General features: G+C 45.9%; 1 protein-coding gene across 1 annotated transcript; it reads right to left on the bottom strand.

Annotated features, from left to right (window-relative positions):
• Window positions 1-19,528: 19,528 nt before the first annotated feature.
• LOC120700270 (ankyrin-3-like) lies at window positions 19,529-25,756 on the bottom strand. The gene is made up of 4 exons (XM_039984502.1): window positions 25,209-25,756; window positions 21,989-22,264; window positions 21,760-21,897; window positions 19,529-21,437 (listed from the first exon to the last, which is right to left on the bottom strand). Exons 1-4 carry the CDS (start codon window positions 25,518-25,520, stop codon window positions 19,857-19,859), a joined length of 2,307 nt encoding a protein of 768 aa, XP_039840436.1. The 5' UTR covers window positions 25,521-25,756; the 3' UTR covers window positions 19,529-19,856.
• Between the last annotated feature and the right edge of the window lie 985 nt (window positions 25,757-26,741).

The following is a 26,741-nucleotide window of genomic DNA, read 5'->3' as shown; positions in this document are numbered from 1 at the left end:
ACGAACATGAGAGCGACACCAACTACAACACCTCGATATGTCCTGATGGAAGAGCAATTACAAAAGGAGACTTGAACTCCATACGTGGGGGAGGTATGTGAGTACCCCGAAGTAAGTTCCTTTCTCAAACCATATCTGGTCTTGCAATTGGTGTAAGTCCTCGCATCTTGCTCTAAAAAAATGAAGAAAAAAAACAGAAAATGAGAGGAATTGCCATGGTGACAACATTGAGTCTTCATCAACAAAACGATGTGGTAAGTACTCTCAATGTCCTACTTTTGATATTAAACAAAGCCCTGCTGGGAGGTCCCCCGAGGATCACCGGGTGGGTACTCATGTTTACCCTTATTTGAATAAAGCTTAATCACGCTTCCATGCTTCCTTTATCCGTTCTCATAGGCTCTGGTTTGAATGTATGATGCAGCAAATACATTCATAGGCATTTTAAATTAAGCATGGTGCTTAGGTTAAAATGTCCTTGTTAGTCAAACTAGACCAATTGTCAAGTTTGATTAATGTTCCTGAAGTAATACCTTTATAGATATTGGTTGCATATGTGGACTAACCCTTGTAGAAATCTTCAAATCCAATTGGGTGAGTCATTGAGCTGAATCAAATAGAAAGGTAAGCCAAGGTTTTGGATTGATGCTGCATAACATAATCAAGTTGATGCAATCTTAATTCAGTCTTGCTTGAGTATGTATTCTGATGCGATTAAATTTTAGTTCAAATAAATTTTAGGAGCTCCCTGGTTATTAAAACTAGTAGAGACATTAGTTTGTTTACATATTTTTATTTTTGAATAAGCACTAGGTACAAGAACAAGTGTGGGGGAGATCCCTCGGAGCTTTCAAGCATATATACTCGAGATCTTCCACAACACATGCACAACACCGAACAAACCAGAATGCAAAAGACTAAGACGAATTAGAGCAAATGTTGGGCAGTGGAACCCCAGGTTTGGCTGACTAGCACTATCTCCACTCATCTTCATCGCGATAGTTTGTGCACTCTACCACTCACTCTCCCCAACCTATGAGTTTAAATGAAATCCTTGCTTAATTATTAAAATTAAACTCAAGGATATCCTCTGATCTTGTGCTTCTATATGATTGGCTTGCATACCTTTTATTCTTTGCTAGGCCTGAGCTTGTGAATCATATCTTAGGGAACCCATAATTGTTAATTTGTTGACTAGTGAGATATGGTTTGATGGAAGAATCCTCGCTTTATCTGATTATGTGTCTAGAAAATTTTTTATCAAAAGAAAACCTTCATAGCTTTACAACTCCGCGTGTTTGTCCTACCAAAAGACATATGTCAATATTCGTGATAGAACCTTATACATGTGTGCATTTTTGTTATATTGAGCTTCATCAAACTTTGTGATCCTAGTGAGATGTCTTTCATACTTGTTTGATCAAGATCATGTGCATTCCACCAGCTGAACTTCTACTATAGATGTCAGCTATGTCATTCCATCCATCCACAAAATAAACTCCATATTTAAAGATCTCTCTCTAGTATCTTTTAAATGAGGCATGGGCTATCTGAAAAAAAAGGAAAAGATGGCATGCCCAAGAAGCATGACCCAAAAAAAACTGGGACACAAGAAGGTCCCAGTGTTCAAAAAAAATTTGGACACATGAAGGTCAAAGAAAAGAATATATACAGTACTATAGCCATGTCTTTATGTTATCCAAATAAAAGGGAGAGAGATCCATAAAAGGAGTATTCCATTTCCACCATCCACCTTCTACACATGTGCACAATCATGATCAACTTGTGTGATCTGTCATCCCCATGGATCCGTTGTTTGATTTTGCAATATATGTGACACAAGTGCATGCTTCCATTTCTCCTACCATGAGCTCGATAAGCTATCTTTAGAAGTAGAATCAAAGGAGGAAATGCCTTGGTGAGGACATATACACAATGAGCGACATAAGAGATCCTGTGGAGAAGTAAAACTATGGTTGGTATTTGCAAAATATTTCCAAAACCCCAATCATATAGCAGGAGAGTAGAGGAGATTGAAGGCAACACCTTTCCACTCTTCAACTTCCCAAATAATTCATGGTAGACGCATCAAAATTCACAGGTAAGGGTGAAGCTTAGACTAATCTGTATGCAGGTGTCATATCGTAAAGAAGCCTGGTCTGCCTTAGTTCCAGCCTTAACTCGAGGACGAGCAAAGAACTTTGTGTGGGGGATCTTGTTGAAGGTTGCTGTTGACCCATTTTGACCATCAACTATTGTGCAAAAGTTGAGCATCAGAAGGAATAAATGTTACCATAGGGTTATTTATTGACAAATTCCACAGATGCTGGTCTGAGAATGTGTGCAGGTGAATTTGGACCAAAAACGCAAGAAACTAGCAAGTATGATCAAAGGTATAAATGCTCAACTACGTGCAAGGATCAAACGACCCATTAGACAGCCTCACATGAGAAGGAATGCAGCCCACAAACAAGGAGGTGACACGTCATCAATCAAAGGCAACACCTTCCCAATGAATCAGATGCGTTCATGAGGATCCACAGGCCCACCAGAGCATCCAAACCACCTTAAGAGAAGTCATGCAACATGTATATGACATGGGGGCCAACCTAGCAGTGCCCTGATAAAAAATTGGGCCAATCAACCAGGTTTTTCGGTCGACCGACCAACCAGGTCGGCCGACCATAGGTCGGTTCATCTCGGGCCTATCTTCCACATGTCACACGCTCATTCGATGTTGAAGTCAGATCCAGGAGGCTTCAGGCTGAATTCATAGCAGAAGAGGCAATGGTACCCTTCTATAAATAGAAGAGGAGGGGATTCAAATGGAAATATCACTCACCACCAAGTGAAGAGCCTCTTAGCTTGTGTTTAGTGTAGGAAAGAGGGTAGAGGTACTAATGAGGGGCACCGGTAATGGCGTTCTTCTCCAAATTGTACCTCTACGAGAGTGAGGAGGAGTCGGGGGAAGTGCCGGGTTTGTCAGCACTCTTCTCCACTTGTACCTTTATGGATGATTATTCGATTGTAAGTGTTCGAGACTTTCTTATTTAGAATTAGAGTTTCGTTGCAAGTTATTTCTTCTGCCTTATATAAGTTGAGTGTATGCTTAGAGTAGCATTTGATTCTAGATTAAGACTCCAGATAGAGAAGACTAATCTTGGCCAGGGTTAGAATTAGTACGGAATAGCATGGACGTGGTGTCTAGGCTAGACTCTACCACTCAGTTGTCTAATAGTCCCACGGTTTGTTGAGGTAGTTGGCAGGTGGTGATAGCCCTGTTTGAGCTCTAGTAACTGTAACACTCGGTTTATAAAAGAACATAAACCGAGCAATCATATACGTGCCAGGATCAAGTCACACGTATATACAACAGAATGAACAGTATATCATAGCACATATCACGTAAAAAGATATAATAAAGCGAATACGAATGTTATTTATTACAAAAATGACAAAATGTCTGATACAGCGGAAGCGAAGTACAAAATACGATAAAGACTCTCCGAAGCTGAAGCAGGGCGGCACAGGGACGTCGACTGGGAGACGAACACCTAGAAGTCCTCGTAGTCCTGGTAGCGCTGGACGAACTCCCTCGTGTCGGCAGGAACTGAGCAGCAGCAGCGTAGCCAAGAGGAAAAAGTAGAGAAGAGGCAAGAGTGAGTACACAACTTGTACTCAACAAGTATAACACAAACTATGAGGCTCTAGGCTGGCTGACTGACTGCATTAGCTTTTATGTCTTGGCAAAATTTTATTAAAGCTATTTACTACGAGTTGATGAATTACCATTAACCCAATTACATAGTAATTAATCAAGATTAAACATGATAATACTGAGAACCAAACCAAAACCAAGCCACCAAGGTAACCCCGAGAGGCACCCCCTCGTCGGAAGGAGCTAACCCCACTAATCAAAAGGAGAATCTGGGCCGCTCATAACCGCGAGCACGGCTAGTATACCAGTTTTACACTCTGCAGAGGTTGCACATCTTTACCCACAAGTCGTGAGCTACGCCAGGGGTTCATCACACTTCCTTAGGTGAGATGACTAGCGACTCACTACGAGGCCGTTACAAAGAATCTCGTTGGTAAGGCGTAACCGCGAGAGATAGGTCAACGACGATGGGGCCCACCTCCGGGGGTACAAGCACAGGAGCGCAATCCAAGCACAGACCAAGCCAGAGGAGCAGGGACCATTGAAGCTTACTACTCTTGCCCCGCAGGTAAGTTACTCCAAACCAAAAAGACCTAATTAGTAAGCCAAGTCTATCCCATTCTAGCCTTGTGGTAGCGCTGTTGTCCCAGGTTGTCGCTCTATGAACCGGTCCTTATGGAGAGTGGCCAACCAGGCAGTAAGCACCGTGCTGGCCCCCTAAACCATGTTTCTATCAAACCAATTTTAACGAGAAGTGAGCCACTCAAGTCACACAGAGTGCCACTCTCAGAATTAAATTCAAGTAAACCATTAGTCAAATTAATTAAAAAGGACCAGAGTGTGTTATAGCGCGGCACCTAGCACAACTAACCAAAATGCAACCCAAGGTAATATATAAAGGATAAATGTGGCTAGGAAATCCTTATAGGCATACAGTATTAAATGCAGTATAAAAAATGTATTTAAAAGTGATAGGTTGTTCATGTTACACTTGCCTTCCTCGTACTGCTCTGGCTGCTGCTCAAAATGCTCGGAAGACGGCTGCTCCGGGTACTGGTACTGGGGCTCCTCCGGTAACTCAGCGTCTACTCACGAACACATGGCCAAAACAATGCACAATAATAAACATACAAGCAAACACTAACAAAAACTAAGAAACAGTACATCAATACATAAAAACAGCAAGAAAAACTAAGCCTATACTGTTCTACATGTTACAACGATCGCGTGGATATAAAGAACGCCTAAAACGGAGCTAAAACGCATAAGCTAGGCCAAAAACAAGGTTCAGGGGCTTATTTGTAGTAAAAACAGGGTTCCAGGGACTTTTCTGCTAAAACTGAGGACTAAAACATAATTAAACCTTAGTTCCAGGGTCTAACGTGCAAAAACTATAGATCTGGACGGCGGGTTAGATTTTTAAAAAGGTCAGGGGCCTAAACATAAAAATCAGGACCCACGTGCAATTACTTTTGCACGCGACTGGACGGCGGGTTGATTCGGGAAGAATCTGAGGGCTCTTATGCAAAAGTGGCAGCGCTGACCGTTTTCTGTGAGTTTGACTCGGGCTGAAAAAGAATCTGGGCCGTTGGATCTTCATCGGGCGATCCAGAGCGCGGGTCGCGAGGGGGGCGGCGGCGCTGACCGCCGGAGGCTCTGTTCCGCGGCGGCGCGGGCTGAAGCTCGCCGGAGTTCGCCGCAATGGCGTCTCAAGGCTCTACTCAACCGGATTTCGGGTCTAGGGGAACGCGCATAACGTATCTAACCCAACTACAGCCTCGGCGAAGGGCCGTGGCACGGCGGCGTGCGAGCGCAGCGGCGGGGCGGGTTGGTGCCACACCGGTGAGCAATCGCTCACGGTGCAGGGGAAAACTAAGGGTGACTGGGCACGGGAGGGTTTTGTTACCACGGCGCGAAGGTCCTGGGATGCGTAGACGCGAGAGAGCGGTGGTGCCGGGGTGGATCCGCGGCAGCACGCGGAGCTCCGAGCTCAGCGGGGTGGCGGAGTCCGGTGGACGGCCGTGCAGTGCCTCCCTGGTCGTCCGGCCCGGCGTGAATCGACGCGCGTCTGCTCTGCAAGGCGAGAGGGCAAGTCAGGGAGGGGAGGCATGCCGATGGCGCAGGGTTTGGCGAGCTCACCGTGCTCGGGCGGAGATCCACGGCGGGGACGATGATGGGCTAGGGTTTGCGGGGAATTGGAGTGGGGATAGGGTTTAGGGGGGGTCTCGTGGTGATTTAAAGGAGGGCGCCGGATATCTCGGCGTCCGCGCCCGGTTTGGAAGGCCGGCGAGGTCTTGGCGGGGATCACGGGATCCGTTGAGCGAGCGCTGCGCGGGGGAGACGAAACTGGCAGGCGGGGCCCATGGGTCAGCGGCGGGGCGCGTTGGGCCGGGACGCTGAGGAAAAGATTCGGCGCCGACAAGCGGGGCCGGTGAGTCAGCGACTCCGAGTGGGCACGCGCGACGCAGGCTGAGCGCGAGTGGGAGGGAGGCCGAGCGGAGCCGAAGGGGAGGAACAGGCCCAGGAGAGAGGGGGGTGCGGGAGCAGGCCGAGTGGGAGCTGGGCCGGAGGGAGAGGCTGGGTCGCCTTGGGCTGGGCTCGGGAAAAATTAAATAAAGCCAATTAAATTTTATTAATAAATGCTGAAATTTAAATTAGGGTGTTACAGACCCTACCCCCTTAAAGAAATCTCGTCCCCGAGATTTAGCTGGGCTGGCTAGCAAAGAGATCTGGATAGGTCTTCTTCAACTCATCTTCTCGCTCCCATGTAGCCTCAGCTTCACTGTGATGACTCCACTGAACTCGGCACATCTTGATGCGCTTGTTCCGAGTAATCCTTTCTGATGTCTCCAGAATCTTCACCGGATGCTCAATATAAGTCAGATCTTCCTGGACATCTACTCCATCCAGTGGTGCCTGCTCCTCGGGTACTCGCAGACATCTCTTCAGCTGAGATATATGGAAGACATCATGAACTCCCGAGAGACTGAGAGGTAACTCCAGGCGATAAGCAACTTCGCCTTTCTGCTCTAGCACCTTGAATGGCCCCACATACCGAGGTGCTAACTTCCCTTTGACATTGAATCTGCGGATTCCTCTCATCAGAGACACCTTCAGGTACACATAGTCACCAACACTGAAAGTCAGGTCTCTCCGTTTGCCATCTGCATAGCTCTTCTGTCTGCTCTGTGCAATCCTCAGATTCTCTCGCACAGCCTGAACCATCTGCTCTGCATCATCTATGATCTCAGGGCCAAAGAGCTGCTTCTCACCAATCTAATCCCAATAGAGAGGAGTCCTGCACCTTCTGCCATACAATGCCTCGAAGGGGGACTTCTTCAGACTGGCCTGATAGCTGTTGTTATATGAGAACTCAGCATAAGACAGGCACTTATCCCAACTAGTACCGTACTGAATGGCACAAGCTCTCAGCATGTCCTCCAACACTTGGTTGGTTCTCTCTGTCTGCCCATCTGTCTGAGGGTGATAAGCCGTACTGAAGCGCAGCTTAGTATCCAACGAATCATGGAGCTGCTCCCAGAACCGAGAAGTGAACTGAGACCCTCTGTCAGATATGATCTTCTTGGGCACACCATGCAAGCAGACAATCCGAGAGATGTACAACTCTGCAAGTCTAGCACCGGAGTAAGTAGTGTTCACTGGTATGAAGTGAGCAACCTTCGTCAATCGATCCACTACTACCCATATGGAGTTGTACCCTTTCTGAGTACGAGGCAACCCAACAATGAAGTCCATAGTGATTTCCTCCCATTTCCACTCTGGAATCTTCAAAGGCTGTAACAGACCTGCTGGCCTCTGATGCTCAGCCTTGACACGCTGACAGGTGTCACAAATAGCCACGTACTCTGCCACCGAACGCTTCATCCCATACCACCAGAAATGTTCCTTCAGATCATAATACATCTTCATGCTGCCCGGATGAATAGAGTATGCTGTATCATGGGCCTCACTCAGAATCAACTTCCGGAGATCCTTCACATTTGGCACACAGATCCGGTTCTTGTACCACAAAGTACCCTTATCATCCTCTCTGAAATGAGGAGCCTTGCCCTTCTTGAGCAACTCACGAATCTCCTACAGCTTCTCATCATCTTTCTGATGCTGCCTGATCTCTGACTCTAGAGTTGGTACTGCCTCAAATGCTGCACTGGAGGTATGATGCAAGAAGCCCAGACTCAACTGCTCGAACTCCTCACATAACTCTGGAGGCATCTGGAAAGCCACGGCCATGTTGACATAACTTCTTCTGCTCAGAGCATCTGCTACAACATTGGCCTTGCCCGGATGGTAGTGAATCTCCAGGTCATAATCCTTGACCAACTCTAGCCATCTTCTCTGCCGCATGTTCAGCTCATTCTGTGTGAAAATGTACTTGAGGCTCTTGTGATCAGTGTAGATATCACACCGCTGTCCATATAAGTAATGCCTCCAAATCTTCAGAGCATGTACAACTGCGGCTAACTCAAGATCATGAGTGGGATAATTCAGCTCATGCCGACGTAACTGCCGTGACGCATAAGCTATCACTCTGCCCTCCTGCATCAGAACACACCCAAGACCATCCTTCGAAGCATCACAATACACCGTGAACCTCTTCGTCTGGTCTGGTAGAGTCAGGACTGGCGCCGTAGTCAACCTCTTCTTCAGCTCATCAAAGGCCCTCTGACGCTCATCAGTCCATATGAATGCCACATTCTTCTCTAGCAAAGAAGTCAAAGGCTTCGCGATCTTGGAGAAATTCTCAATGAACCTCCAATAATATCCAGAAAAGCCCAAGAATGACCTGACTTCCTTTACTGTCTGCGGTGTCTCCCACTCTAGCACATCCTTCACCTTGCTCGGATCAACAGCAATGCCTCCCTGAGAGATAACATGACCGAGGAATGGAACTTCGTCAATCCAGAACTCGCACTTGCTGAACTTGGCATACAACTGATGCTCTCTCAATCTCTGCAACATGAGTCTCAGATGCTCCTCATGCTCTTCTTCTGTCTTGGAGAATATCAGAATATCATCAATAAAGATCACCACAAAGACATCCAGATAATCCATGAAGACCATGTTCATCAGATGCATGAAGAAAGACGGGGCATTAGTCAAGCCGAAGGACATGACCGTATACTCATATAGCCCATACTTGCAGGTGAATGCCGTCTTCGGAATATCCCCAGGACGGATCCTCAGCTGAAAATAACCCGAACGATGATCGATCTTCGAGAATATACGAGCACCTCGAAGCAGATCGAAGAGATCCTCAATACGGGGCAGTGGATGCTTGTTCTTGATAGTAACTGCATTCAGCTCCCGATAATCCACACACATTCTCTTCGAGCCATCCTTCTTATCTACCAGCAACAATGGAAAAGCCCAAGGAGAGAAGCTGCGACGGATATAGCCCTTGGCTAGCAACTCATCAATAGTCTTCTTAACTTCTTCATGCTCTATAGGTGCCATACGGTAGGGCCGCTTTGCAATAGGAGCTGTGCCAGGCAAGAGATCAATACAAAACTCAATGGCGCGTTCAGGCGGCATACCTGGCAGATCATCCAGAAAGACATCCGGGAATTCAGACACCACGCGAATAACGTCCGTGGGTCTAGCCTCCATCTGATGAAGAAATCCAGAAGGCTCTACTGCACTGATAACAACCTCTTGGCCACTGGATGCTGATAGCAAGACTGTCCTTTGAGCACAATCTATCCGAACTCCCCACTTGGCCAGAGTCTCCATTCCCAGAATGACATCAATGCCCTTGGTGTCTAGCACCATCAGATCAGTACAGAACTCTACTCCCCTCAAAGAAACACTGACTCTCGGGCAGTAAGTGTGAGACCTCAACTGTCCTCCCGGTGAAGATACTAACAGGCACCTCTTTAATGTGCTAGTATGAGTACCATGATGCTCGACAAAAGACTGAGTAATGAAGGAATGCGTAGCACCAGTATCGAAAAGCACTGTAGCTGGATATGAATTAACCATGAACGTACCAATAACCATGTTGGGAGCCTCGGCCGCTGACTCGGCCGTCACGTGGTTCACTCTGCCCTGAAGTGGCGCCCTGGGCTGAGCTAGGCGCCCCTGCTGTCCCACCTGTGCCTTCCGGGGGCAAGCGTTGGCGTAGTGCCCCGGCTGGCCGCAGTGAAAGCAGGTACGAGGGGGGTCCCTGAGCCTGCTGTCCGGTAGGAGCTGCCGGACGTGGAGCCTGCGGTGCTGGCGGAGCTGGTAGAGCAGTACGAGCCGGAGGTGCCGGTAACCTCGGGCCCTGACCTGCCTGCTGCTGTCGAGGCGGGTACTGCTGCGGTGGCCTCTGCTGGTACTGCTGAGGAGGCCGGTACTGCTGCTGGTACTGCTGGGGCGGCTGGAGGCGTGGACGAGTGTTGCTGCCGGAAGCAACGGGGACAACCTTCCTCTTCTTGTCCTCCATCTCCAGGTGCTTGCGCTCAGTGTTGAGCGCGCTGTCAACCAGATGGTTGAAGTCGTCGAAGCGGAGGTTGAGCAGCGCGTACTAGAGGTAGTCCTCAAGACCCTCCATGAAGTGCTCCTGCTTCTTGCGGTCATCCGCAACATCGGCAGGGGCGTAGCGAGCCAGCTGAAGGAAGCGATCACGATACTCCGTGACCGACATAGTTCCCTGAAGTGACAAAGACAGATAGATATCGAAAGATTAACTCAAGATTCATAAGGATAGAACAAGGGGCATTGGCTCAAAAGAAACCGCTGAATGATTATATTCAAGGTTACCTGCTTCAGTGCAAGGAACTCCTTCTGCTTCATCTTCATAACGCCCGTGGGGACGTTGTGGCTGCGGAAACACTCCCTGAACTGGAGCCAAGTGAGAGACTCGCGGTCATGAACTGGGTGGGACTCCCACCAGTCCAAAGCTGCCCCTCGCAGCTGTCCTGCTGCGTACAAGACACGCTCACGATCATCGCACTGGGCGATGTCCAGCTGACATTCCACTGCACGGAGCCAGTCGTCAGCCTGAAGAGGGTCGGACGTGTGAGAAAACATCGGCGGGTGACCCCTCAGGAACTCAGCACGCCTGTCGCGAGGCTGCGGCGGTGGAGGAGGCGGAGGCTGAGTGTGAGCATGCTGAAGAGCCTGAACAGTGTTGTTCAGGGTAGCCATCATCTGCATCTGGAGCTGGAAGTACTGCTCCGGAGTCAAAGGTGGCGGCATCGGGATCCCGGTCCCCTGGGTGTTCTGACCCTGGTTGTTCTGCCCCTGCTGGTCAGAACCACGCCTGGTGTTCACCATCTGATTTTGGACAAAAGATTTCACGAGTAAGGATATTGCAAGAATAATTTCAGATGGATATGATAACTCTTTGCGGAAAAAGACTCAGCCATGATAAAGTAGACAGGATAGAGTGGACTGTTTTACCCCCCAACGATCAAACTCATTTTATTAATTAGTTAACTTTAACATCTGAGTGATTTTCTTTAAACAAATTTAAACTACTAAGCTATGCAATCAACCAAAGATCCAAATCAAACATTTGCATAATAACAAGCAGACAATTTTTCACAACCTAGCCGAGTTTAACATACGACTCGACTAACACAACACGTCACAGAGCGTGCTATCGTATTATTATAAAAGGGTCACCTAGCTTACTCATGGTGGTCAGATGACTGATTCAGGCCAAAGTCTACGAAAACTATTCTTCAGAGTGAGAAATCAAGGCAAGACGGGTAAAAAGTCATAGAAGTCAAGGGGTATAATAGTAAAATAGTTTCAGCAGACAAGGATTGGAGCGAAGAAGTCCTAAAACTCGACCAGTTCCATCTAGGCTTCGTCCTACAGTCGATATGGCTCTGATACCACTCTGTAACACCCGGTTTATAAAAGAACATAAACCGAGCAATCATATACGTGCCAGGATCAAGTCACACGTATATACAACAGAATGAACAGTATATCATAGCACATATCACGTAAAAAGATATAATAAAGCGAATACGAATGTTATTTATTACAAAAATGACAAAATGTCTGATACAGCGGAAGCGAAGTACAAAATATGATAAAGACTCTCCGAAGCTGAAGCAGGGCGCCACAGGGACGTCGACTGGGAGACGAACACCTAGAAGTCCTCGTAGTCCTGGTAGCGCTGGACGAACTCCCTCGTGTCGGCAGGAACTGAGCAGCAGTAGCCCAGCCAAGAGGAAAAAGTAGAGAAGAGGCAAGAGTGAGTACACAACTTGTACTCAACAAGTATAACACAAACTATGAGGCTCTAGGCTGGCTGACTGACTGCATTAGCTTTTAAGTCTTGGCAAAATTTTATTAAAGCTATTTACTACGAGTTGATGAATTACCATTAACCCAGTTACATAGTAATTAATCAAGATTAAACAAGATACTACTGAGAACCAAACCAAAACCAAGCCACCAAGGTAACCCCGAGAGGCACCCCCTCGTCGGAAGGAGCTAACCCCACTAATCAAAAGGAGGATCTGGGCCGCTCATAACCGTGAGCACGGCTAGTATACCAGTTTTACACTCTGCAGAGGTTGCACATCTTTACCCACAAGTCGTGAGCTACGCCAGGGGTTCATCACACTTCCTTAGGTGAGATGACTAACGACTCACTACGAGGCCGTTACAAAGAATCTCGTTGGTAAGGCGTAACCGCGAGAGATAGGTCAGCGACGATGGGGCCCACCTCCGGGGGTACAAGCACAGGAGCGCAATCCAAGCACAGACCAAGCTGGAGGAGCAGGGACCATTGAAGCTTACTACTCTTGCCCCGCAGGTAAGTTACTCCAAACCAAAAAGACCTAATTAGTAAGCCAAGTCTATCCCATTCTAGCCTTGTGGTAGCGCTGTTGTCCCAGGTTGTCGCTCTATGAACCGGTCCTTATGGAGAGTGGCCAACCAGGCAGTAAGCACCGTGCTAGCCCCCTAAACCATGTTTCTATCAAACCAATTTTAACGAGAAGTGAGCCACTCAAGTCACACAGAGTGCCACTCTCAGATTTAAATTCAAGTAAACCATTAGTCAAATTAATTAAAAAGGACCAGAGTGTGTTATAGCGCGGCACCTAGCACAACTAACCAAAATGCAACCCAAGGTAATATATAAAGGATAAATGTGGCTAGGAAATCCTTATAGGCATACAGTATTAAATGCAGTATGAAAAATGTATTTAAAAGTGATAGGTTGTTCATGTTACACTTGCCTTCCTCATACTGCTCTGGCTGCTGCTCAAACTGCTCGGAAGACGGCTGCTCCGGGTACTGGTACTAGGGCTCCTCCGGTAACTCAGCGTCTACTCACGAACACATGGCCAAAACAATGCACAATAATAAGCATACAAGCAAACACTAACAAAAACAAAGAAATAGAACATCAATACATAAAAACAGCAAGAAAAACTAAGCCTAAACTATTCTACACATTACAACGATCGTGTGGATATAAAGAACGCCTAAAACGGAGCTAAAACGCATAAACTAGGCCTAAAACAAGGTTCAGGGGCTTATTTGTAGTAAAAACAGGGTTCCAGGGACTTTTCTGCTAAAACTGAGGACTAAAACATAATTAAACCTTAGTTCTAGGGTCTAACGTGCAAAAACTACAGATCTGGACGGTGGGTTAGATTTTTAAAAAGGTCAGGGGCCTAAACATAAAAACCAGGACCCACGTGCAATTACTTTTGCACGCGACTGGACGGCGGGTTAATTCGGGAAGAATCTGAGGGCTCTTATGCAAAAGTGGCAGCGCTGACCGTTTTCTGTGAGTTTGACTCGGGCTGAAAAAGAATCTGGGCCGTTGGATCTTCATCGGGCGATCCAGAGCGCGGGTCGCGAGGGGGGCGGCGGCGCTGACCGCCGGAGGCTCTGTTCCGCGGCGGCGCGGGCTGAAGCTCGCCGGAGTTCGCCGCAATGGCGTCTCAAGGCTCTACTCAACCGGATTTCGTTGTCTAGGGGAACGTGCATAACATATCTAACCCAACTACAGCCTCGGCGAAGGGCCGTGGCACGGCGGCGTGCGAGCGCAGCGGCGGGGCGGGTTGGTGCCACGCCGGTGAGCAATCGCTCACGGTGCAGGGGAAAACTAAGGGTGACTGGGCACGGGAGGGTTTTGTTACCACGGCGCGAAGGTCCTGGGATGCGTAGACGCGGGAGAGCGGTGGTGCCGGGGCAGATCCGCGGTAGCACGGCGGAGCTCCGAGCTCAGCGGGGTGGCGGAGTCCGGTGGACGGCCGTGCAGTGCCTCCCTGGTCGTCCGGCCCGGCGTGAATCGATGCGCGTCTGCTCTGCAAGGCGAGAGGGCAGGTCAGGGAGGGGAGGCACGCCGATGGCGCAGGGTTTGGCGAGCTCACCGTGCTCGGGCGGAGATCCACGGCGAGGACGATGATGGGCTAGGGTTTGCGGGGAATTGGAGTGGGGATAGGGTTTAGGGGGGGTCTCGTGGTGATTTAAAGGAGGGCGCCGGATATCTCGGCGTCCGCGCCCTATTTGGAAGGCCGGCGAGGTCTCGGCGGGGATCACGGGATCCGTTGAGCGAGCGCTGCGCGGGGGAGACGAAACTGGCAGGCGGGGCCCACGGGTCAGCGGCGGGGCGCGTTGGGCCGGGACGCGTGAGGAAAAGATTCGGCGCCGACAAGCGGGGCCGGTGAGTCAGCGACTCCGAGTGGGCACGCGCGACGCAGGCTGAGCGCGAGTGGGAGGGAGGCCGAGCGGAGCCGAAGGGGAGGAACAGGCCCAGGAGAGAGGGGGGTGCGGGAGCAGGCCGATTGGGAGCTGGGCCGGAGGGAGAGGCTGGGTCGCCTTGGGCTGGGCTCGGGAAAAAAAAGAAGGGGAAGTGATGGGCCGGACTGGGTTGTGTTGGGTTTTCCTGGGTTTGGGTTTGGGTTCTATCTTCTTTCTCCTTTCTTTTCCAAACTACACCCAAACTAAATTGAATTCAAATTCAAATTTGAATTCGACCCTAGCACTCAATCAAATAAAAGAGATGCTCCAGCATGATGCAACAACAAAAATTAAACCTATGATAAAATTTTAACTACTTAGAGAACAAAAATTTAGATTAAATGCAAGACTAACACAATAAACCTTAGAAAAATTAAATAAAGCCAATTAAATTTTATTAATAAATGCTGAAATTTAAATTAGGGTGTTACAGTAATCCTCCACGTCCAGATATTGGATAGAGCATTACTACTGGAGCTATTGGCTTGTATAAGCCAGTTGAAATCGGTAGCTCAAAGTATAATGGCGAAGTATCTCTTCCTCTAAACATAGATTCTAAATCTTAGGAAGTCCTCTCTATTATATCCCTCCTACACCAGTGTGTGTCCTTAGATGAGCCTGAACCCGTAGGTAGTGTAATCACGTTCCTCAGTAGATACGATACCCTGGAATACTCCTGTGTGAAAGCTACAGCGGTATCCGTGCGCTTGCGGATTTTATTCGTGACGGTACAAAGTACCAACATTCCCATCCCAAGGCAAAGAACCAAGCTGAGAAGAACCATTGGAGGAAGAATTAGGGACCACTTTAGGGGCAAACCTGACTCGATGAGGAGTGGAAGGAGTGGTCTTCTTTTTCTGCTTACGAGATTGGACATAAGTAAATTCTTTCAACTGCTCTAGCTCCCACAAACAATTTTTCTCGTTCCCAATATGCAGCACCGTTAGACCAAAGATCGATGGAAATGGACATGAAAACTAGCACCAGTGAAATGTCGAAGGTTGTAAACATGAAAGCCAACAACTGTGCAGGAGACCAAGAACCGAAAGTGACAATCACTCTGAAATTGAACATGAAACCCCGCAAGAGATCCACCCAGATAGGATTGAAGAGCGCGACCAACAGAATTCTCCATTGATGATGAAAGTGGCCTAAAAGTGGCCGAGAGGAAGGGCCCATCTGGCGAAGTGGAAAGATGATGAACATATCGACCAAACCTGGCACAAACTTCACGTTGAAAATCCAAACTGTGACTTGGATCTAGGTCATCGACTAGATCTTGGCAACCGCCATAGGCACCAAGCAAGGATCAAAGAGGGATTAGATCAATCGAGAACACCATTGGAGCACCTCAAGTTCACTGCATGAACTGCCTTCACTTTTCCTTCTCAAATGTTACCTTGGGCAAGATATTGACACTTTCTCCAAGATCACTCAGGGCTTGCTCAAAGTTGCAATCAAAGATCGAACAACTAATCATTGGAGTGCCAGGATCCTCCAGTATCGTCACTGCTAGTTCACCCAAGGGTCCTCTTCTTGGTCGTGTGAGTTTCTCTACATAACTAGTGAAAGATGACTTCCGAGATGGCTTACCCCATCTTGTGGTCATGACGTTGACACTCACTAGGGTGGATTTAGGTTTCCCCGGGATCTTCTCCGATTCAGCAGCAGGAGTAGAAGTAGCCAGCTGGGCTAGTTGAGTTTCAAACATCTTATTGAAACTGGTTTGGTTTTTGATAGTGGTGGAGAAGCCATCCATCTTGGCATGTATAGTCTCCAAGGATTTGTCATTGGTGGCCAACTTCTTCTGGATTGACTCGTTGATCTTTGCTTGGTTGTAGACAAGATCCCTCAAGGTAGATTGGGTAGAATTAAAAGAATTTGAATTACCATTACCTCCTTGGTAGTATGGGCATGGCTAGTTCCACCCCTGACCTCCTTGTGGTCGAAACCCGTTATTGTATTTGTTGTTGTTGTTCAGATACATTGCCTCTTCTTGGCTTTCTGGGCAATCATTGCCTGAGTGTCTGGTATTCCCGTAGACCTTGCACGTCATGTGAGCATCCGAGGCTTGGAGTGTATGCATTTGAGCCTTGTCTTGGGAATAAGCCTCAAATTTCTTGAGGAGGACATCAATCTTTGCAGTGAGCATGTCCGTCTCCATGACGGTGTGCATGCCCCGCTGGCATGGCTGGAGTCATTCATCACTCCACCTTTGGTTTGACACCATCTTCTCTATTAAAGTTGCGGTTCTTTCAATGGTCGGCGAGAAGAAAGCTCCACCTGCAACAGCGTCTACATGGTCACGGGTTGTTTGAGTCAGCTCGTTGTAGAAGTTCTGGAGAATGAGCCATTTGTCCATCCTGTGGTGCGGATACACAAGGATGTACTCCTGAAGCCTCTCCCAAGCTTCTGGAATGGTCTCATTGGACGCCTGCTGGAAGCTCAAAATCCTTCTGCGAAGAGCATTACTATTGCCCGTTGGGAAGAACTTCATGAGGAATGCCTTGGCACAATTATTCGAGGTTTCTATTGAACGCTTGTTTGCATAGAACCACTGTTTGTCTCTCCCCAGAAGAGAGAATGAAACAGTCGGAGCCGGATCATGTCTTGAGGAACTCCCTTGATGACCAAACTACTGCAAAGCTCTAGGAATTGCTGGAGATGAGTACTGGCATCCTCATTGGCCTTGCCACAAAAAGGGCGACTGCACCATCGTGATCAAACCCGTCTTGATCTCAAAATTCTCTTCCCCGATGCTGACTTTGGGCCCAACTAGCACGTTGGCAAATGACGGAACAGAGAATTCACTGTCTGTCTTCTGGGTGTTGGATGTTGATGGCACCATAATGACTGGTTTGTGCTAAGAGTGAAATCTAAGGGGGTACGACATGGGGTCAAACTCTTCTCAAAAGTGACTCCGGATTCTGATTGAAATTTTTGTGACAAATCAAAACTGGTCGTACACTCCCTGTTTTCACATTAAAGTCAAAACAAAGCCAAGTTAGCATGTTTAGCAAACCAATACCAATTTCAATTTTGTTCATATGCCTATTTAATTAACCTATGCCTTTCCCGGTAACAGTGTCAAAAATGCTTGTTGATGTTTACCAGTGAGTGTTCCTAAGTAGTGCCACCTGCAAAGCCAACGGGGTAACGAGTATTTCGTAAACTACGAATGAATTCATAAGTGCATGGAATACCATTGAAGCATTTTACCTTGGAGTATTTCAGAGTGTCATTTATATTTCCGCAGGAAAGGCGGTGATTAAAGTATAGGACAAGCTGATGAACTAATCTAGATTGGATATTCTACTGTATAAATAGAGTTAAGATAAATGATGGGTATAGGTAGTGTGACACACAAGTTTCATAGTCAACTCAAAATAAGATAAAGGTTGTGAGAAAAGAAGAAGTTAGTAGCTCAGGTTTGATGTACTTTAGTTAATTATACAGTTTATTTCATAGTCTACACCATACACATGATTAAAAATGCTTTAGTTAACCTAGCACTACTGGGAAACTGCTCACAACTGGCAGAGGAGCTGACCAAGCCGTCACGGTACTTTATGGATCTCCTACACTCCTAACCAAACATGGAGGATCTCGATGGCATGAAATAGGACTGTCACCACCTGCAGGTTACTTCTACAAACCGTAGGAAGGGCGACATCCAGCAACACTTAATTAACCCAGACACTATGTCTGCACTAATAAGCGATACTCTAATATCCGGCGTGGAGCCCCCCACCCTTCGGATGGACAGACATCATAGTAGAACAAACATACAAATACCGGAACGGGCACCGGTGGTCTAAAGCTAAACATCTAGCCATGCAAAATATCGAATAAACATACAAACTAATCATGAAGTATATGTTTGACACCATAGTATATTAGTCATGCCAAAATAAAGAACTATAAGATTCGTCTATTACAAATATCCGAGAATTACAAAGGAGAGTAAGAAATGAACACATACCAAAACTCCTGAGCAACTTCGACCTGAAGACTAGCTAATTCCAGCTCAACTCCACTAACCTATAGAGCTAGACAAGAGAGAAGAGCTTCAGCTTGAACTTGGTGTGTGTCTCTAATCTCACCCCCTCTACTATTTATAGAAGGGAGCCATGGGGGTGCACGGTGCTGAGCTGTAGCTATGCCTTGCGAAACCATCATTGGGAACCAATCACCAACTTCCCTGTCGAAGGGGAAAGGCGGTTGTGCCTTGGGCCGGTCGGCCAATTGGCCAGTGGCGCCAACCGCCCCTAGCTTCGGGCTGGGAGGCTGCCAAGTGGGCCCTCATGCTTATCCATGTGAATTGGTTCTGTCCTAAGTCGGTTTTTGCTGAAAGTGGGCCCTTTGATCTGTGTGAGCCTGAATCAATAGATGCTTGCAGCCTGCATTTTAGCTCATTTCCAACATTGCATATTTTCTAGATGCATAGTGGGTTTTCTCATTATTTTAGATATAGACACTTGTAAGAAACGCAAACTCTCATGATTTTCTGATCAAATTGATTCTTAAAAACGGTCTTTATTGAGCGTCAACACACCTCTACTTTAAGGTTGCCGGATCCATCATCTTTGGCCCTAGACCGATTTACAATTTTTATAAGGGCCATAAGGGCCAAAAACGAATCACTTATTTTTTTGGCTTGGTGTACTATAGAGTTGAGCAAAGTTTGGTGGTATAGGAATGTGTCGCAAGGAACATGCTGGCCCATATAGCACATTTGCATTCGGCGATGAATTATATAAATTTGTATGATGTAGCATCGGCTCATTACTTCAGTTAGGCAACAGGTTGGCCGAATAACCATCATATCATTAGTAAAAATAGCTAGATGAACTTTTTTCCTTACCTAGTGGACTCGCCAAAATATGTTGGCGCAAATTTAGGACCACCAACACATGAAATGCACTAGTGCGTGCAATGATCAGGTGCGAGCATTGCAGCATTGCCATGCAGACTGGTCAGACCGGTTTGATAGGTCGATTAGATCGGTTTTGTCAAGATGTTGGCGAGGATTCGTTAAACACTCGCTTAGGAGGGACTCCGTCAGGGCAAACGCACGCAGAGTTGCTCTCTTGCTGCCCATTATCGAGAAAAAAAACACAGCTAAAAGAACACATCAAAATAAAGCAATTTCCAACAAGAATAAATCACCATAGATAATAGCATTTGTATACACTCGCAGATAAATAATGTATTTCAGATTCGGATTCCCAAACTTACATCCTAAATCGACAGCCCAAGCATGATGACGGGACTTGATAAATATGTTATTTTCACCCTTAGCAATCCCTAATAAATATGTTATTAACTTACAAACTTAAAATATGAGCTATTAACTTGCAGATCAAAAAGTGTCTAAGCGGTACTGTGTAATATAAAAGAATATACTTTTTTTTTAGAGAAGAGCAAAATGTACACACACACTACGAATCCCAAGGCCGCGCTTCATGAAGACTGGCTACGCTGTTTGTTCCACTCCCACTGCCTCTTTATCCAGCCTTGACCTTGTGGACTCTTTTACAATGAGATTGATCCCTCTAACCCAGAATTCCACACTGGAAGCACAACTGGCCTCAAAATGGACCTCTCTGCCTGTCACCGTCTCAACCAGAAAGATCAACTGCTGCGCAGATCTGTCCGTGCTCCTGTTCTTGGTGAAGCTCGTAGTTGGCCCAAATCTTGCCTCTTTGCATGTCACATTCCTTTTGCGAGCGGTTCCCCATGTCAGCACTCCAGAATTTGTCATGCGCACAGTCTTTTGGTGTGGTGAGCCCTTCCCTTCTCTTGTGTGTTTCATCAGCTCCTCCCCAACAAGAACATGAGCATGGGAAAGTTGATCTAGCAACCACTCTTCTGTTGCTTTGCTCGATCTACTGCTCTTCCTTACTAACGACAGGGCTGTTTCATTTCTTTCATTCACAAGGCTGTAATCTGCCCCTCCTTGTGATACCAATATTTTGCACGAGTCTAGCCTGCCGGAAGCAGCTGCATGCATCAGAGGGGTGCAGTCATCTTCATCCAGTGAATTGGGATCGTAGCCCATTTTTAGAAGTTGCAGTAAAGATGACTTGTCGCCGATTCGAGCTGCGTAATGCAGAGGCCGGAATGATGTTTGGCCAGTGAGTGTGGTGGTAAGTGAAGCTTGGAGCAAGATCTGTTCAAAGCAATCTCTAGTCTCTGAAGATTTTTGTCGAATAATTGACATAAGAGATTTCCCTTCTCCATTTCTGATTGTGATATCTGCCCCCGCCATGACTAAAATCCTAAAAATATCAACATGACCTGACTCGGCAGCAACCATAACAGGAGTGAGCCCTGAACCATCAAGCTTGTTTAAATCTGAAGCTGACTGATGTAGCATCATTAGAAGAGGTTCTGCACGCCCACTTCTGGCAAAGAAGTGTAACGGTGAGAAGAGAGTCATGTCAGATGAAATAAGGCCTGCTCCACAGTTCAATGTTCTCATGAGAATGTCGACAGCTGAGAAGTGAAATGAACTCCGATCAGCTATCATAATTGCTGTATCTCCTTCATGGTTGACTATCCCAAGGTCAGCTCCAAATTTTATCAACTCCAGGAAACAGTCAGGATGACCAGCCCTTGCAGAGACCATGAGAGGAGTACCCCCAGCAGAGGTTTTTGCGTTCACATCTGCTCCATGTACCATAAGCTGTTTCAATACTTGCGCATAACCCAACCTTGCCGCCAAATGCATAGGATAGGAAACATGTCCACCAACTGTCATGATGGGAAATCTAGGATTCGCGCCACAATGCAGAAGCAAACTTACTGCTTTCGGGTTCTGACAGAGTATGGCATGGCACAGAAGATTTCGACCATTTTTTGGTGATTCCAACAACCAAGGAGCTCTATCAAGCAGTAGCTTGAGAATTTCACCACTGGATTCGTAGTATTCTACTGCACACCAAATAGCGTTGTAATGTTCACCAAGGCATGTACCTACACGAAGTTCTTCACCCAACACAGGATCCCAACACCAAGAACCAACTTGCACAAGAGAGTCCAAGTAAGAACCTTCCTACATATAACAGGAAAAATCTAGAATCAACAAAGGATGGGGCTTTTATTTTAAGGTACATTTTCATCTTTGTACAGATTGATTATCTGCAGCATTGACTGCCTAGCAATTTGTTCTTTTTGGAAAAACGAATAAGCAAGAACTTTAGCATATTGAAATAGCAGGCAAACACAGAGATGCTTATAAAGTGCAAATTTCTTTAAAAAAATTGGACAACATGAGTAAAGTACATTTTGTTTCACGGTAATAATAATATATTTCGACAATCCCATCTATTATGAGATTTATCAGAAGGCTGAAAATATCAGATAGCATCAAATACCTCTATCAAAAGTTTTACAATTGAAATTTGCCGACTTATAATTGCTGCCACTATTGGTGTGCAGTCCACATTAGCATGGAGCGCAGGCTTAACAGACCTCAAGAGAACCCGAGCCATGCAGTTAACATCAGCTCCATTCTGAACCATCAAAGTTGCATCAGTAAACTAGACATCATGAAGAGACATATACGGTTAATTTGTCTACATGATTAGCAATATATTACTGCACCTGGAGTAATATGACCACTATATCATCAAAGCCCCTTGAAGCAGAAGTCACTAATGCACGGGCCACAGCTTCAGAACCAAGTACCTCTGAAGAAACTAGGATTCGAACTGCTTCAGTCTCACCAAAAAGACTAGCTTCTGATAGTGCATCTTCACAAGGTTCCTGGGTGGCTCCCGCCAGCATAAGCATTTCTAGAATATCAATGTTTCCCGCACGTGCAGCAGCTGTTGTTGCATAACCTAGGAATAACTTCTGATTAACGTCAGCTCCAGCCTCCTGCAATTTGAATAGCACATCAGTGTACATAAATTTTCCAACAAAGGATAAAAAATAACATTAAAGATAATGAAAGACTTCAGGAACTGAGCCTAACTTAGTTGGGGGTGTGGATGTACACCCAGACCACCCAAGTTCAATTCCGTCGAGTCGAATTCGGGTGCCTATTTATTTTTCTTCTTGATATAAAGCCACATGGTTCCTTCTAAATTAAAAACTCTGCCATGGGAGACATGGTTCCTTCTACACTAATATAGTTTTTTTAATATAATGAAAAAATTCCTGTTTTCATGCTGTGTATGTTGTATTCTTTTCCGCTATATAGTTTTTGTTGATTCATGAGTTAGACAAAATTGCAGTTTTATATTTCACGTTCTTAAGAGACACAAACATTAGCAATTAGCTATATTACTGAATATAAGAGCAGTATTGATTTGGGTGAAATGAAATTTAAGTAACTTGTTTGCAATATCAAAATTTTATTACTTCCCACTTGGTCTGGAAAAATAAAATGAGCACTCAGAGTCATAATATTGTCTCCATTTCAGCAAACTACCATGCTACTACCCAAGAAAGTATTAGGTCCAAGGAGTAGTCAATGTGGAGTGACCATCTGTATTCCTCTGCGGTGACATGCCAAAATACAACTGATTTTTATCTTTCAGAGCCTAATTAGGTGTAGAGTATGAAAACATCTTACTAAACATGCTCTTGATCTTTGCAATGTGTGATCGAAATGTTTGGTATGCACCAAAATTTTCACCTAGTAGCCAAGCCAAATTTTGAACATATGGTGGCCCTTGTTACTGCCAACTCTGGCCACTAAAAATGAACTACGGTTGTATTAGACATATATAGCCCGTATTGTATAGGTGTTGTATGTATTCTTGTACATGAAGCCTTATGGGCTATATCATGTATGAAAGGTCACTCCCATCTAGGGTGTGCGATGTTTCCCATCTCTCTACAGGTTCTACATGGGGGTGGTTACCATCCCAAATTTTAGCACCCAACTAAATGATGGCTAAAATTGGTCAAAAGTGCCAAATTTTGGCTTAGGCTACCTTTAGCACATGTGTTTCACAAAAACAAACACAAACTTGCAAAGCCATGGACAAACAAAGGCAGTATGTTAAAAAATATTCATGAATTTAGAAATGTGAAGGCTTGAAAAGATAACACTTGAACATTTCCTTGGTGTTCCATTACTCTAAATTGCAAAGTAAGGCTATCAAACTATTCACAATTTTCGGTCTTATTTTCTATTGAAATAGTTTTTTTTCTTTCATGAAGTTCTGGTCTCCGTCATCCTTTATGTTCACCAGAACTCTAAAAGCACATCTTTAAAGACCAAATTTCAATTGGACCTTTACTTTTAATGTTTGAGCATACAATTGGCAATCGAAAGATAAAGGAGGCATATATTTTGCTGAGGTATGTTATCAAAATTTTGCATGGTAGCCTGACAATCATTTGATATTATCGTAAGAGTTGATGTTATAAATTTGGACACGGCAAGGCTTTCGGTGGATTCAAGATTTAGGACAACACCTCATAGCCTTTTAGTTGAGCAAAATACCATCAAAGCCGATAACAACATTGCCTAACTATTAATAATTGTAGAAGTGCATGGTTATCTACTTTGAAAAGCTCGTTAAGGTGAGTTATGATGCATCGGATGTGGGCATTGGACCTGTACCAATTAAGTCAACAATATGTATATCTGCTACTCTTCTCAAACACACTATTGAAGAAAACTACTGATCGACCTAATTCTTTTTGTAGAGGACTTCTAGGTCCTGGGAATCTACTTTGTTTCCCATCATCACCTATTTTAGGTCTGATTAACTCATAAGCTGTGGAGCTGAGAATTGAACTATCCAACGCACACCCTTGCTAAATCGTAAAAGCAACAGCAATCAACCTATATGTGTGACATGTCAAAAAGTCATTCTTTCTGTGGTCAGTTAGAATAACTAGGTAAATTGCGCGCTACGCTGCGCCCATTTGAAAATATAGAGCAAAATAGTTGATGCGTTGATGGTTACGTATGCATTGATTATTACGTATAGGCCGAATTCATGTCCCGCGTCGGGCTTCCTCTCACTAGGACACGAATGGGCTGATTGTTGCGTATGGGCCGAATCCATGCCCCGCGTCGGGCTTCCTCTCTCTAGGACACGTGTCGCGGCCACAACGTCCAGGCGCTCTCATCCCTCCCTTTCCATGGCGTATAAGAGTAAGAGTATTAGTTCCCGGAGACACTTCAAGATTTTTATCCAAACAATGCCAAACAGAAGAGCAAGTAATATTCAAGCTTACACTTCTAATTAGTTCAGACTGGCAGCCCGTCACATCCCTTTCGTGACAACATGCCAAGAAGATACCCAATCCCATTCAAAAGGAGAGAAGTTGCCATCACACTCACCAAAAGGTGTGAACAAGATTGCCAGTACCCTGATCCTAACTTATTTCAGTGATCCACCACAAAGTCACAGGCGACTCACATAGATTAGCCTACAGGTACTGACGCTGTCATGATTTAACAGAAAAAAACGAAGTTACAGCAGCGTGCATCTGGAAAAAGGAAGCACTAGGTTCTTAGTCATTTTCTCTTTAAAAAATCAGGGTCCTAGACTATATGTTGACATGTTGTGCAAACCAAGGTGGCTTGTGACGATTTAATCAAAAGGGTTAGTCATTTAGATGGTTTTGGACATCCACGCAATAGAAAAAACACGGTGGGAGCAGCAAATTTTGTCAAGAAAGCACAATGGACGCTAATAATATATTTTTTTGTCAACCTTTTCATCCGAAATGAAAACAGTTATAAACAGCAAATATACGATCTGATAATTAAACCGCTGGAAATGGCACGCTAATGTATTTCAACAGTTGAACTGATCGCAACGGCAATGCTACGAATTCGGGTACTGATCAATACCAGGAGGGCACGGACGATGCCGGCTTGCCCGGCGTGCGCCGCGGCGACGAGCGGCGAGACGTCGGTCTTCAGTTCCCTCTCCTCCACGACCACCTCACCGGGCGCCTCCTCCCGCAGCGCCACGTCCGCAGACCTCACGCGCAGGCGCGCCACCCCGACGCGGCTCGCGGCGGGCACGTCCGCGTCCGCCTGCAGGCACGCCTCCACGGCCCCCGCGTCCCCGCGCAGCGCGGCCTCGATGAGCCTCTGCGCCGGCGACTCCTCCTCCTCGCGCGCCGCCGCCGCCACCGCAGCCGCCCCGCGCCGCACCATCACGTGCGCACGAGCGAGGTCGAGAACTCGGGATCGATCGTGGGGCAAGGTGAGGCGGCGGTGCACGTACACCAGATGGTTTGCGCTTGGACAGGGGGGCGGGGGCGGGGGCGGGGGCGGCGGCGGCGGGAACGGTGAGGAGACGTAACGTCCTTGGGTGGGGAACGGAGAGCTGGGACCGGGTGGCAACGTTCGGATGGGGGAAGACGGGGAGGACTTGGCGTGGGGGGAGTTTGAAGTTTGAAACAACTGGCAGTGGTAGAATCGGAGGTGGGGATCTTTCTGCAGTTATCCGGTTAAGCATGTGCTGTGGAGCTGCCGCAGTGGAGTGAAGTTTCCATGCCAAAAAATCTGATTTGTTGGTTGTCTGTCAAAATATGAGCATATCAAAAATAGCATACCAATTTTTTTTAGCAAAATCTTGGCAATTTTAGAATAAGGTGGACTATATTTTTTACTGAGAAAATTTATAGTAATGCCTACGTTTTGGCATTCTGGTATTTTGGTAGCTGGAGCATATCCAAAATCTCCTAAAATAAAGAAAACTCAGGAAAAAGAAAAATTAGGATGACTAGGCACTCTGTGAAGGCTATAGCTAGATTCCACTTGCTCAAAGCATGAAAATGAAGGAAGGGACAGTTTGTTGTCTAGTCAACTTGCGACGTGCCAAGTTTTCCTACATAACAATTATCGTAAGTCCAAAATCTTTAATTTGACAATCAATAGCTAAACATTATATAATTTTGCAACATAATGTCAGTATTATATTTAATGCAATGTGAAAATTAGTTTCATACATACTAATTTTACTATTAAAAATAATATATTAAATATATAGAAAATGGTGGTTAAAGCTGCACTTTATATACTGTGTTCAATGTCCCAAACTGCTTTAGTTTAAGTATGCAACAGCATAATTATTGAGGAAATTTTCTATTTAACACCGACAAAGATAAAGTTAAGAATTCCATATTGACACTAAAGTTTTTAACTTTCCTATTGGACACTGGTTTTTAATTCCCTATTTAACACTTCCATCTATTCTTTTAGTTACCTCAGACGAATAGAATCCATGGACTCTCCCCATTTTTTTCTTAATTATAACAACTATCAAATCACCTAAAAAATCTATGAAACCTTTTGTAGTGAGATACATACAAGTGATACAACTGAAAAAGAGCCCATAGCTCATTAGCTTGCTCGGCTCGCAACTAGCTCAGT

This window comes from Panicum virgatum, chromosome 1K (genome assembly GCF_016808335.1).
Source record: "Panicum virgatum strain AP13 chromosome 1K, P.virgatum_v5, whole genome shotgun sequence".
NCBI lineage: Eukaryota > Viridiplantae > Streptophyta > Magnoliopsida > Poales > Poaceae > Panicum > Panicum virgatum.
This window is presented reverse-complemented; position numbering and strand designations above follow the sequence as displayed.